Source organism: Triticum aestivum, chromosome 1A (genome assembly GCF_018294505.1).
Source record: "Triticum aestivum cultivar Chinese Spring chromosome 1A, IWGSC CS RefSeq v2.1, whole genome shotgun sequence".
NCBI classification, from domain to species: domain Eukaryota; kingdom Viridiplantae; phylum Streptophyta; class Magnoliopsida; order Poales; family Poaceae; genus Triticum; species Triticum aestivum.
The window spans coordinates 471,435,738-471,447,843 of NC_057794.1; the positions used below are offsets into that span (position 1 = coordinate 471,435,738).

Sequence of the window (12,106 nt, forward strand, 5' to 3'; positions counted from 1 at the left end):
ACAAACCAGTGTCGTTTGAATGCGGAGAGAAGACGCCTGGACCGGGCAGCACGGGTGACACTCTCGGTCGACGTGCCGCTTTAATGCCGCCTCTAGGGAGAGGTCGCGTCTACTCTGCATCGTCTGGCCAACGTCTGGCAAGAATGCACGTGGGCAAGGAAGGAGGGTTTTTGGTGGGCCAGGGTAGTTATGTGCGGGTGTGGCAGCGGTCTGAACACCCACAAAGTCCCCTCCCCCTCCCACTATGTCTCCGGTTTGCGAAAAAAACATGTTCGGGCCGACTTGCAGACCTATATAGTACCACATTGGATGGAAAAACACGTCTGAACCACGCGGTGCAGATAGTTGCAGGTGGTTTGAGGGAAAGCATTGGAGATGCCTTATCGTCTGTTTTCGATGAGAAAAGATTGAGCTCAATTATGCCATGAGGGTAGACTTTTGTTGTGGAACGACTTTAGGCTGTTATTGCGTAACTTGTTAAATACAAAAACTTGTCTTCTTGATCATGGGCAGAGTTCTTTTGCCCCTTGGATAGAAAAAATAAATACATAATGCCTATGCAGCCACCTCTCCCCCAACAAATCCTAGGGTTTCCTCTGCCTGCCACCGCGCCGGCGCCTGTCCGTCTCGTTTTCGGTGGCCTTAGGGCAATGGTGGCATGGTGGATCCTGGTCCTTACTGGGGGGAGGGCTCCGTCTTTAGATGCTCCTTTGAGTTTTGTTACCGTGCCTTGCTCAAGAAGACGAGACGACGGCGTCTCTCTGAAGATGAAATAAATTTCTCCCCGTCTAGCCCCCATCCTGATGGTGCGTCTAGCATCGTCGGTGGTCATGTGGAGATGTGTCTCCGGTGGATCTGTTCTTGTTGGATTAGCTCGGATCTAATCATAGTTCATCTACGTTCGTGCGTCTTCAAGTTGGATCCTTCCAATCTACACTACTTCTCAACGGCGGCGGATATTGTTCTGGTGCGCTTGTTTTATGTGGTCTTAGCACGACGTCTTTCTGACTGTATATTACAATAAGTTTTGTCCGGCTCCGGCGAGGGAGGGGCTATGATAATGGCACGTCTTCGGCTCGCTTCAGCGCTGGTACTCGCTGGTAGGTGGTCTACGGATCTGGATGTAATTTTTATTATATCTGGTGTTCGTTACATGATTGAAGCTGAATATATCCAAATTTTTTTGAAAAATAAATAAATAAATAAATATGGATGTGGCGTTTGATGATGTACAGTGGTGGTGTAGCAGCAGAGATCAGCGAGAACAATCATGACATGTGACTCTTTCTTTGCTCCTTGGTAAACAGAACATAGACTCTTCACGTTTGAAAATTTTGGACAGAATCTTTGGCGCAACGTACTAGTAAAAAGTTTTTTTTCCTTTACTTTGTACTAGTAGCAGCATCTACAGCCACGGTGCAAACAAATCCACCCAAAAGATACCACAGTTCACATGGAAACCAGCCTTGTCTTGTGTTGCACATTGCCACCGGAGGAACAGCAAACCAGCCAGGCTTTTTTCAGTACCGTCCCCGTTCCCATGCTAAAAAATCTCCAACATCTTCAGTGTGCCCGCCATCATCACCTTGTCTCTCTTCGACATCACAGCAGTGCTACACATGTAGCATGATGAAAGTTCACCTCTGGGCTTCTTCAGGGTTCAGAACTTCAGATAAGCTCATCACACAGGAGGGACGTGCATACGCAGAGGAAGAGCTACAGCTACTGTCGCCATTGGCCTGAAAGGCGATCCAAAAGATATGGAAGCAGGAGCTGCGCCGGGGGCAGGGGTACATATGCGTTTGCTTTGCAGCAGTGCTGCTGTGAACAGCGTGCGCTGCAGGGTTCTGTGCGACTGTGCCTGCATCATCTGGGTCGTGTGAAATGTGAGAAGAAAGGGTTGTTTATTCAGGAGCGCTGCTTCTCATCATGACTAGGGCGGTGTGCAGACGCGGTGCAGCAGCCATGGAGGTAGTACTGTATGGATCATCGTGCGTGCGTACTCCCTCCTAGCTAGCTCGTGGTGTTGACTGCTGCCGTCGCCATGGCCATGCTACAGATGCAGTGTCCTTTACGCTTCGCACAGCTTTTGGGATTCTCTCATGGAGGACCTGGGATGAGACCTCACAGTTGCTTCTGAGGTTTTTTTTTTTTTTGAATGTTGGCAAAGCTTGCCAAATTCATTGATCAGAAGAGAGTAACAAGGTACAAAGGGGTCCAAGTGTCCGAGAAACAGGACAGTCAGCGCAAGAAGAAGGGAAAAAAGGAGAAAGAAGAGAGCAGCTAGCGTGGGTGGAGGCTCAGCCCGGATCAAAGGGTATCCCAGCACCTGCCAAATTCCACAACCTGATCTCGTCCCTAATCTTACGCCTGAAGCTTTCCAGAGACAAGAACTCCTTTTGGAAGATCCGTCGATTCCGCTCCTTCCAAATTTCCCAAGCAATCATGTGCACTAAGGAAAGTAGTCCCTTTTTCTTTTCCCTCGCCGTGCTATCGTGGCATCTCTGAATCCAACGTGCAAACTTAGTGTCGCCTGTCCAATTCGCCGGGCAGAGAGCAGGCATATCTGCAAGCGTGGCCAAGGACTCCCAAATGGTTCTGGACCAAGGGCACTCGATGAGAAGATGAGATGGGGTTTCTAAACTCCGCTCACAAAGCGGGTAGAAGTAATCATTTTCCCATCCGCGACGCAAAAGCGCATCAGCAGTCAAAATTCTGCCGAGCATGACAGTCCACATGAAGAACCGGCACTTGCCAGGGGCCCATCCGGACCAGATCAATTTGTAACCATCCATGGGGATCGAACCGGCACTCTTGGTTTTGTTCAAACCTCCAGGCAATGGTGTCAGCTTGGCCCTCAACCAGCTCTACATTATCAAGCATTGCAGCTAGTTCAGTGAGCTCCGAGACCATATGCTCAGAGAGTCCCCTAGATAGGTCATGCAACCACGTCTCATTCTTCAGAGCATCCCAGACTGAGCGGTTCTTTCGCGTCGAGATATGGAATAGTGATGGGGCAATCGTCTTTGGGCACGATCCATGCAGCCAGCGGTCATTCCAGAAATTTGCCGTTCGACCGTCTCCGATTGTTATATTTGTTGCCATTGCAAAGAGTTGTCTATCCTCATTGTAGCAGGGTAGAGGGGAGCTAACCCACGGTCGCGGCGGACGTTGCCATGCCAACCAAAGCTAGCGTAGCCTAAGAGCCCGACCGAATTTGGCAATGTCAAGGACACCCAGGCCACCAAGATGTTTGGGGCGGCAGATCAAGCTCCAGGCCACCCTGCAATTCCCACCGTTGCAGGTATTGTCCCCGTTCCATAGCCAGGCACGACAAATCTGCGACATGCGCTTTATCACCCAGGCTGGTAATTTGTGCACGGTCATCATATATATAGCCAGTGAGGTCAGCCCTGTCTTCAGTAACACCAACCTGCCGCTCTTTGCCATCAAGTCACCCTTCCATCCAGCGGCCTTGTTTCCGAATTTTATGAGGAAGGGGTCCAGGTCCACTTTGTTCAGATTCGGAAGTGAAAGGGGCATGCCAAGATAAGTCGTCGGAAAAGATTTGATTGGAATCCCTAGCGGCGAAAGAATGTGCGGAAGGTCCAGGCCGCCGCAGCGAATAGGCAAGGCAGAGCTCTTGTCCATATTGGTAACGAGGCCCGTGGCCGACACGAAGCAGTTCAACAACAGGCGGATCATGCAAGCGTCCGCCCTTGAAGGGTTCATGAAGAGCGCCACATCATCCGCGTAGAAGGAGCAACGCGGTAACCTTCGACGTCCTGGGAGCTTAGATAATAAACCATGCTCCGTGGCCATGGACATCATTCGTTGAAGTGGGTCCATTGCAAGTATAAACAGGAAGGGGGAGATGGGGTCCCCTTGCCGCAATCCACACATGTGGTGAATGACCTCCGATTGTTGTCCGTTTATCATGACCCTCGACGCGGACGAGCATAAAAGCATGGAAATCCATTCCCTCCATCTTTGGCCAAAACCTCTTGCTTCGAGCATGTCCAGGAGATAGGCCCGAGAAATCGAGTCGAAGGCTTTTGCCAAGTCAAGCTTAAGGAGAACAGCAGGTTTCCTAGACTTATGGAAGAGTCTGGCAGTGTTCTGGACATGTAGGAAATTCTCTTGAATGCTGTGCTTTTTGATGAACGCACTCTGACATTGATCCACCAGGGCGCTGAGCTTTGGGGCTAGCCGCAAAGCAATGATCTTTGAGAAGATTTTGATTACACTATGAAGTAAGGAGATTGGCCTAAAATTCTGCAAGGCATCTGCACCCAATGCCTTTGGGATGAGCACCAGGAGTGTGTGGTTGACACGATCCAGACCTCGGCTATCCATTCGGAATAGCTGTTGGAGGGCAGCGAGCAGGTCCCACTTGATCGTGTCCCAGCAGGTTTTGAAGAAGCCCCCCCGAGAAACCGCCGGGCTCTGGCGCCTTATCCGCTGGTATCACATCCACCGCCCTCTTAATTTCTTCGAGTGATAATTCTTGCTCGAGCTCCTGAAGATCGACGTGTTCAAGGCTCAATTCATCCCAATTGAGTGCAACCGATCTGTGCTTGTTTGTGCCGAAAATCTGTGTGAAGTGCTCGTGGGCCAGGTTTGTCATGTCTTCCGTCGATGAGACTGGGCCCTGTGGACCATGCAACACATGGATGGTGTTTCTCTTGTGGCGCGCGTTAGCTTTCCTCTGAAAGAATTTTGTATTGGCGTCGCCTGCTTTTAGCCAGAGGACTCTGCTTCTCCGTCGCCGCTTGATCTCGATCAGAACAGCTAGTCCCAAAGTGCGGGATTTAAGCTTTGCGCGTAGACTGCTCTCTTCCGTGGTTAGGCCCCGCAGATCTTGCGCTTTGTCTAGCTGCAGAATCAGCTCGTTTACCAGCGCGAATTGCTTCTGAATGTCCCCCACAATGTTCTTACTCCACTCTTTTAAAGCTTTGCTGAGCCGCCACAACTTGTTATTCAGGCGAGACAGTGGGCAAGAAGATCCAACGTCCAAAGCCCACGATTGGTCCACCACCTCTCTGAACCCCACAATAAATTGCCAGTACGATTCGAAGCGGAAGCGCTTGTTTGTCTTGATGATGCTGTCGTTGATTAATAGAAGCGGGCAGTGGTCGGATATGGCAGAAGATTGCGGGAGGAGCTTGGCCATAGGGAAGATCAATTCCCAATCAATATTGCAGAAGGCCCGATCGAGGCGCACTAGGGTAGGGGTGGCTTGCTCGTTGCTCCAAGTGAATCTGCGCCCAATTAGAGGTATTTCATGGAGGCTCGAGGAGTTCAGGGTTCGTCTAAACTTGTTCATCCAACGCCGGCAAACTCTCGAGTTGTTCTTGTCTTGTGGGTTTGTAATGAGGTTGAAATCCCCAATGAGGAGCCACGGGCCCATCATGGTATTGTGAATTGCGGCAAGCTCTACGAGGAACTTGTTCTTACGCTGGTCATCATGTGGGCCATATACCGTTGTCACGGACCAATCGTGCCCGCCATCCGTGGGAGAGAAGGTTGCCGTAACAGTGTATGTTCTCACGTCCAGCCTACTAGCCGCGTAATCAGTGGAGCTCCAACACAGCAGGATGCCACCGCGCGTTCCATCGGTGTCGAGGGCCGCATGGTGATCAAAACGTGGGCCTACAATTTCCAGGCGATTGGTAGCCGAGCAAGACGAAAGTTTCGCTTCCTGCAGGCATACAATCGAACAGGCAATGCGTTCAATGAGCGTGCGGGCAGTACCTCGTCTGGCCCGATCATTCAGCCCTCTCACATTCCAGTTAAAAATAGCAAGTTTGTCACTCATTGGATAACATAGCAAAGCCACAGAAGGGGTTCACTTGCCAACGCAAGCCATAATCCACCCAAACTGGTTCATAATAGAGGCAAATGGCGCAACAGTAGTGTGCAGCCCACCTTACAGACTGAAAGTTCAGAATTTGACTAATCATGGAAACTGGAGTAACAACAGACATGAGTAGCGCAACTTCAAGAAGCCCTGGCGGAGAGCTCCTCAAGGATAGCTTGCAGCTCAGCGTCCAGGAGGCGAAGCTGCGACGGTGATGACACGCCGGCGATCGCCGCCAGCTTGTCCACGTTCCCTGCGGCATGGGCTCGCGGAAGAAGTTCAGGTAGGCGAGGAGCGTGTTGTTGTTGAAGTCCGCCTCGCGCTCGATGAAGCCTAGCTTGACGCAGATTGCCGCCTGTGATCTCCTAGAGGAAGAGAAGTTGGATTGCAAACGCAGCAAGCGTGCACTCTGCCTCGGTGTCTTGATCGCCCCGATTAGGTGGTTCTTGAGCTTGCGACGGACAGAGGTGTGCCGCACCAGCGGGGTCAGGATGGAAGTGGACAGCAGCGAGGTGATTTTATTGATGAAAGCTCTTTGTTCATCGATCTGAAGGGTAGAGATGTGTTCTGTTATGGCATTCACCAGTCCTAGGCCAGATAGGTTGGCATCAGCAAGGGCCTTTCGAGCACGTCTCTCTTCAACAGATGGATTATGAGATGTGGTATCTTCAGTCTGGAGAGAGCAAATAGCTGCATCTGGGCCAAACAGCACCTCATTCAGCGGTATGGCAGCTTGGGCCGCATCCCAGCTCGGCAGCCAGCATGGGCCCCAGCTTGGGGCGGAGAACTCCCAACCATGGGGCGCCAGGTGAGTTGGCGTAACAGGCCACTCCGAACTCGATGGTGCGCACGATCCCAGCGACAGAGGTAGAGGCGGCAGAGCAGCAGGTAGAGGAGGCAGGTCGTAGGTGGGCGGCCCATGGTTGAAGAAGGAGCTCACACCAGCTGCGATGATGGAGGCCGCGCTATTTCCACCGTTGCCAGGCCAAAGATGATAGTTGTTGTGCCAAGGCTGAGAACCATGACGGGTTGGTGAATACAGCAGCAGCAGGTCTCTGAGGTGATGGCGCCCACCGCTTGGCCAATCCCCCTGCACCTCTTCTAACAGCTGCCTATGAGCTAAGGCACGCGCAACAAGCCCATCCGGAGGCAGGTCTGCAGGCAGCGATGGACCGACAGGATCAACAGAGGTGGCTGGCGCAGCCAGCACGCTTGGTGCATCGCTGAGACTGTCCTCCGAGCCCTATAGGTCGGCCTGATCAGCGCCCTGCTGGTCGTCTAGCTCCCTTGACTTAGTCTCCTGAACCACTTGCAGACATGGGTGACAAAAGCTCTGATCTGGGCCGACTGCGCTTGCATGATCCTCTCTTCATCAGCCAGTGGCCCCACCTCGTGCCTCACCGTTGTCAGGCAGGCCGCCGGCGATACGGCACTCTGGCCAGCTTCATGTCGCCGGTAGCGGCGAGGCTCTAGATCGCGAGTTGCGGTGTCGCGGCAGTGTGCGCGGTCACGTACCCCTTGCCAGAACCCGGCGCGCGCTCCGCTGCGCTTGCCCCGCCGCCTGCCGCCCCCGCTGTGGCCATCATCTGCATCATCATCACGGCGGCCGGTACGGAAGGAATTTGCCGGCACCGCAGCACGGGTCCTGCCTTCGCCATCTTTGACTCCCATCCTCCATCCCTTGTGCTTGTAGGTGCGTGGCCATTCCTGATCTTCATCGTCCACAGGCGTGTAGTCCTTGACTACATCCAGATGAATGAGCACCGGGAAGTGAGGCCCCTCTTTTCCTTCCTCCGATGGTGTGCCCTCCGGCAGCGATCCCCGCGGCCTTGCAACATCTGGCCGGCTGATGACGTTGAAATCTGATGCCCGGGGGATTAGGTCAGGGTCCCAGGTCCATAGCCAAGCAAAGAGGGCCGTGCGGTTGGTCTTGGTTGTCGACTGTCGCTCGATGAGGTCCAGCTTGCACTGCTTGCAAATGACTTCCTGAACATTGTCCCAGTCCCACGCGTTGAGGGGGAGGCGGTCAATGGCGACTCTACAGTAGAACCGCCACACCCTATTGCCACCCGGCAGTGGGAACCAGGGCCGCAGCAGAAACTTGACGCCGGCAACCACCACCTGGCGCCGCTCGAAAACGAGGTCGCGCTGGCGACGCTCCGACAGGACCAGCGGGAAGTCCTCCGGAAAGCAGGGGGCAAGGTCGATGTCGCGCCACGGGAAGCCGTGGTCGTGCTCCACGGCCTCGGCCACCATGTTCGCGGAGATGCCGGAGCAAGGGCCGGAGGCAGTGAGCAGCAGCGCCGTGGTGCGCAGGCGGTAGGATTCCTCCTCCATCGCCGGGGTGCTGACCACGGCGCAGGTCGATGTGGCAAGCCCGCGGTGCGCAGCGCCTGGCATGTCCACCGCGGCCATCGGGAGGACGGCGCCGCGGTCCTGCGAGCTTCCAACGATGGCAGCGCTGTAGGACGGCGCTTGGCCGCTAGGGGGAGGGGGCGCCGCCGGCCGGCAAGAAGCTGGAGAGGCGGCGGCGGTGGCAGTTGGCGGAGGGGCAGCCAGAGCAGAGTGCTTGAGCCGACGGGCAGGGCACTCACGCTCCAGATGGCCCGTTCGCTTGCAAGTGTAGCAATTTGAGGGTCGCGGCACTCGTAGAACTTGTGTCTGGAGCCAAGACATCGGTAGCAGCAGTTCCTGAATCGCCTCTTGAATGCCTCGGCAGGGGAGAGGGCAGGGCGCTCATCATGGTGCTGCCGCAGCTGCGCCGGATCTCTTGCCCGCTGCCGCGATTGATCTTCCTGGCACCATGCCAGAGTCTGGGCACGCCGAGAGAGCACCAGCGTCCACTCAAGGCTCGCGCTGCGGGCAGGCGAAGCTGGCGGGTGGCAGACCCCGCGTGCCTGACCTTCACTAGGGGCGACGGCAGGGTCGCCCGGCGCAACTATGGTGGAGCACAGCCGGGGCCTCGCGGGGCGCGCCAAATCTGCCCAAGAACGGGGGGTGAGCTCCGACGGGGTCGTCTGCACCGAAGATGGTAGCCCAAGAGAGGAAAGCTTCGGGGTTGGAACACTTACTTCGCCCGCAGTCACCTCCCCCATGGCCGTCAATGCCACGCATGGGAGGATGCGACGAGAGACTTGGTCCACGAATCCTGCTAGCGGCTCCGCGGCCTCCACCTGCTCCTGAAGCGCGATGCAGGGCAGCACGCGCCCCGACGCCTCATCAATAATCCGGAGCGGCAACGCCGGTGTGGTTGGTGTGGTAGGCGGTGGTGGCGATGTGGTGGGAGCGGTCGGCCGCTCTAGCGGTTCCATCCTTTAGATTGGGGAAGGGAACTTGCTTCTGAGTTTGGGCAAGATGTACTAGTATCGTGCTGCAACGCACGTCCGAGAATAATTGTGCATCCATCCCGCCTCTTGTATGCTGGGTGGTGTGCGAGCTTCAAGCAATGATGCTAGTGCGTTGCATCCTGGGATGGAAATGGAGGGAAACTTTCTTTTTTTCGAGGAAAAATAAAAATGAAGAGAAAATATAGAAACGGAAAAGAAAATGTGCAAAAGGGAAATAGAAATAGACCTTTTTATGTGGAAACGGAATCAAAAACAATTCCGATGGAATAGACGTGGAAATGAAACTTTCAATCTCCGTGAATATGAAATTTTCGTTTTTACTATAGACATGTGGCTGCTTTGTAGCCCAACCATCAAATAACACGTAATGACACTATGAGTAGAATGGATCATTTGAGGCCCAACTTCTACTACCACACACGTACTCAACTAGAACCTATACACAATTGTCTAGTACTACAACAATACTACACTAAGTTGCTAACATGGTCGACAGACCAGAAAAACACCACTGGGTTACGCGAATAGCAGAAACCTAGCGCCTCCTCCGCCCTAAACTAGCGTCGTCGCCGCCTGCTGCTTCCTCCTTCCACTCCCCTTCGCCCCTCCCCCCCTCGCACGGGCAGCTGAGGGGGCCCAATCTTAGTCGCTGGTCACTCCCCCTCCCATCCCTCCACTCCGCCGCTGCTGGAAGAAGCCATCGGGCTAAGCCCGGGCGGCTGATGGCGGTGGCGGAGAAGCCTCTACTTCTCGCGTGCGAGGGTGCACTAGTGCAGAACCATGCAATAGCACCGGTTCGTAAGGCCCTTTAGTGCCAGTTCGGTAACCGGCACTAAAGTGTGGGCACTAAAGCCCCCCCCTTTAGTACCGGTTCAGCACGAACCGGTGCTAAAGGGCAACCACGTGGCACGAGCCAGCTTCAGGGGCAGGGAGCCCTTTAGTACCGGTTGGTGACACCAACCGGTATTAAAAGGTTGGGGGTTGGGTTTATGATTTCTTTTTCATTTAATTTTGTGTTTTCTATTTAATTCTTTTTTGTTTGCTGGTATTTTACGATACTACATATTGTACACGTTATGCATATATATAAATAGAATTTCTAGTAGAACCGATCATAATATATATATATATATATATATATATATATCATCGAATGTCTCACAACCACCATTAATTAATTCACACATATATACACACATGTATGTATGTATGTATGTATATATATATAGAAATTATATATATATACACAATTAGCTAGCTATCTACAATTTCTCCTAATTGGTGCCTTTGGAGCCAGTGGCATTAGCCTAATTGGTGCCTTCGGAGCACGATAACAATTGGAAGTGGTTCATGGGGGCGGTAGCGGGTAATAGTATTCTCCTTTGGTATCTATGACCTGGTCGAGCAAAAATCCCGCTATTTCCTCTTGAATTGCTTCGATGCGGTCCTCTGGTAGGAGCTTCTCCCGCACTTCTTTGAACTGTTAAGAAGGAGATCAATATGCATGTGTATTAGTTGTGTGACTAGATATAGATAATGGTGTAAAATTTGTGAATAGTGTTCTCACAAACGTACCCACTCCTGTCTTTGAGATCTGCTCCTTTCGGACGCCATCATGCAAATGTCTCGCAAACATAGTATGCACACAGATTATTCCCCGGCGCCTGCTTCAGGACCTTTATGAGAATGGAATTTGATCAGATAATAATTAATCAAGCATGATAATTAAAGAGATGGCAGGTAGCTAGTACTACTTAATTACTTACCTGGGGTCGATACCATTTCAGATTTTGTTTCCATGGGCCTGGAGTGACCCTGATGAACTTTGCCCAAGCCCTGCCGGCCGACAAAGAAAATGAATAAATGAGTTATTAAATAGTTGTTATCAGGAAATGACGAACTAATTAAATAAGCCGAGATATAGTTAATAATGATTGAAATTACCTGTTGACTATCCCCTTCACGATGGTGTAGTCAGTTGGTTTCTTAAGTAGTGAGTCTAGTACTTCAACTATTCCTTCATCAACTTTAATGATTAATAAGATCCAGTGAAATCTGCATGCACACACGTTTGCATGTCTTAATTAAGCGGACATATGTAAGAAAAAACATGTAGCTAGCTAGTAGGCAAAAACAGAATTTATAGTACAAGATAGTGTGACTCACTCGAAGTTGTAAGGAAGCAGTATATCTTCATTGTATTTGAGGCGCTTGAAGAACTCTAGCATACTTTCCTCTACACTTTTTTCATAATATGGACCTAATTTCCATGTGTATTCATTAATGGTATTTGGGTCAACGAACCCAATGCCATAGCGTCCACCTTTTTTCATTTCATAAATCGTCATCCTGCATAATACCACAGAAAAGAATATAGTGAAGATAATTACAGGTAATGATTGATCAAAATGATCACTACAGCTAGCTTGAGACTTAAATTACAGAAAGAAATCACTTACAGACAATAGCAACTGACGATAGATTTGTCGAGTGCGTCTTGATTGTATAGCTGAAATAGTTTTGAATACTCAACAGACACAGCTTTCTCATGGTAGTAATGATCCTTCTTGACATTCACTATGAGGGACTCTCGATTGGAAATCTTGGTAATGTCCATGTACCATTGATGCAATTCATACATTCTCGTTGGGAACTTCTTGACCTCGTCTGGCTCGACCAAAGGTTGGCCCCGGACATATTTCTGTTTTATTTCCTCCTCTCTAGTCGGAGACATGGGCTCGATATCGAGGAGTTGTCCAACAGTGATCATGAGCGTTTCAGCCTGCTCAATATGCTCCTCGGTTATTACCACATCACCCAGCCCGAGAACGTTAATGGTTTGCCCACAATAATATTGGGCGCGTCTACTCTCATGTGTTGTTGGCACAACAAGCGGGGG

The 12,106-nt window shown here is 51.7% G+C and overlaps 1 protein-coding gene across 1 annotated transcript; it reads right to left on the bottom strand.

The window, feature by feature from the left end:
* Window positions 1-5,792: 5,792 nt before the first annotated feature.
* Window positions 5,793-9,243, bottom strand: LOC123057834 (uncharacterized). The gene is made up of 2 exons (XM_044480718.1): window positions 8,932-9,243; window positions 5,793-8,840 (listed from the first exon to the last, which is right to left on the bottom strand). The coding sequence occupies exon 2, from the start codon at window positions 8,534-8,536 to the stop codon at window positions 7,139-7,141; it is 1,398 nt and encodes a 465-aa protein (XP_044336653.1). The 5' UTR covers window positions 8,537-8,840; window positions 8,932-9,243; the 3' UTR covers window positions 5,793-7,138.
* Between the last annotated feature and the right edge of the window lie 2,863 nt (window positions 9,244-12,106).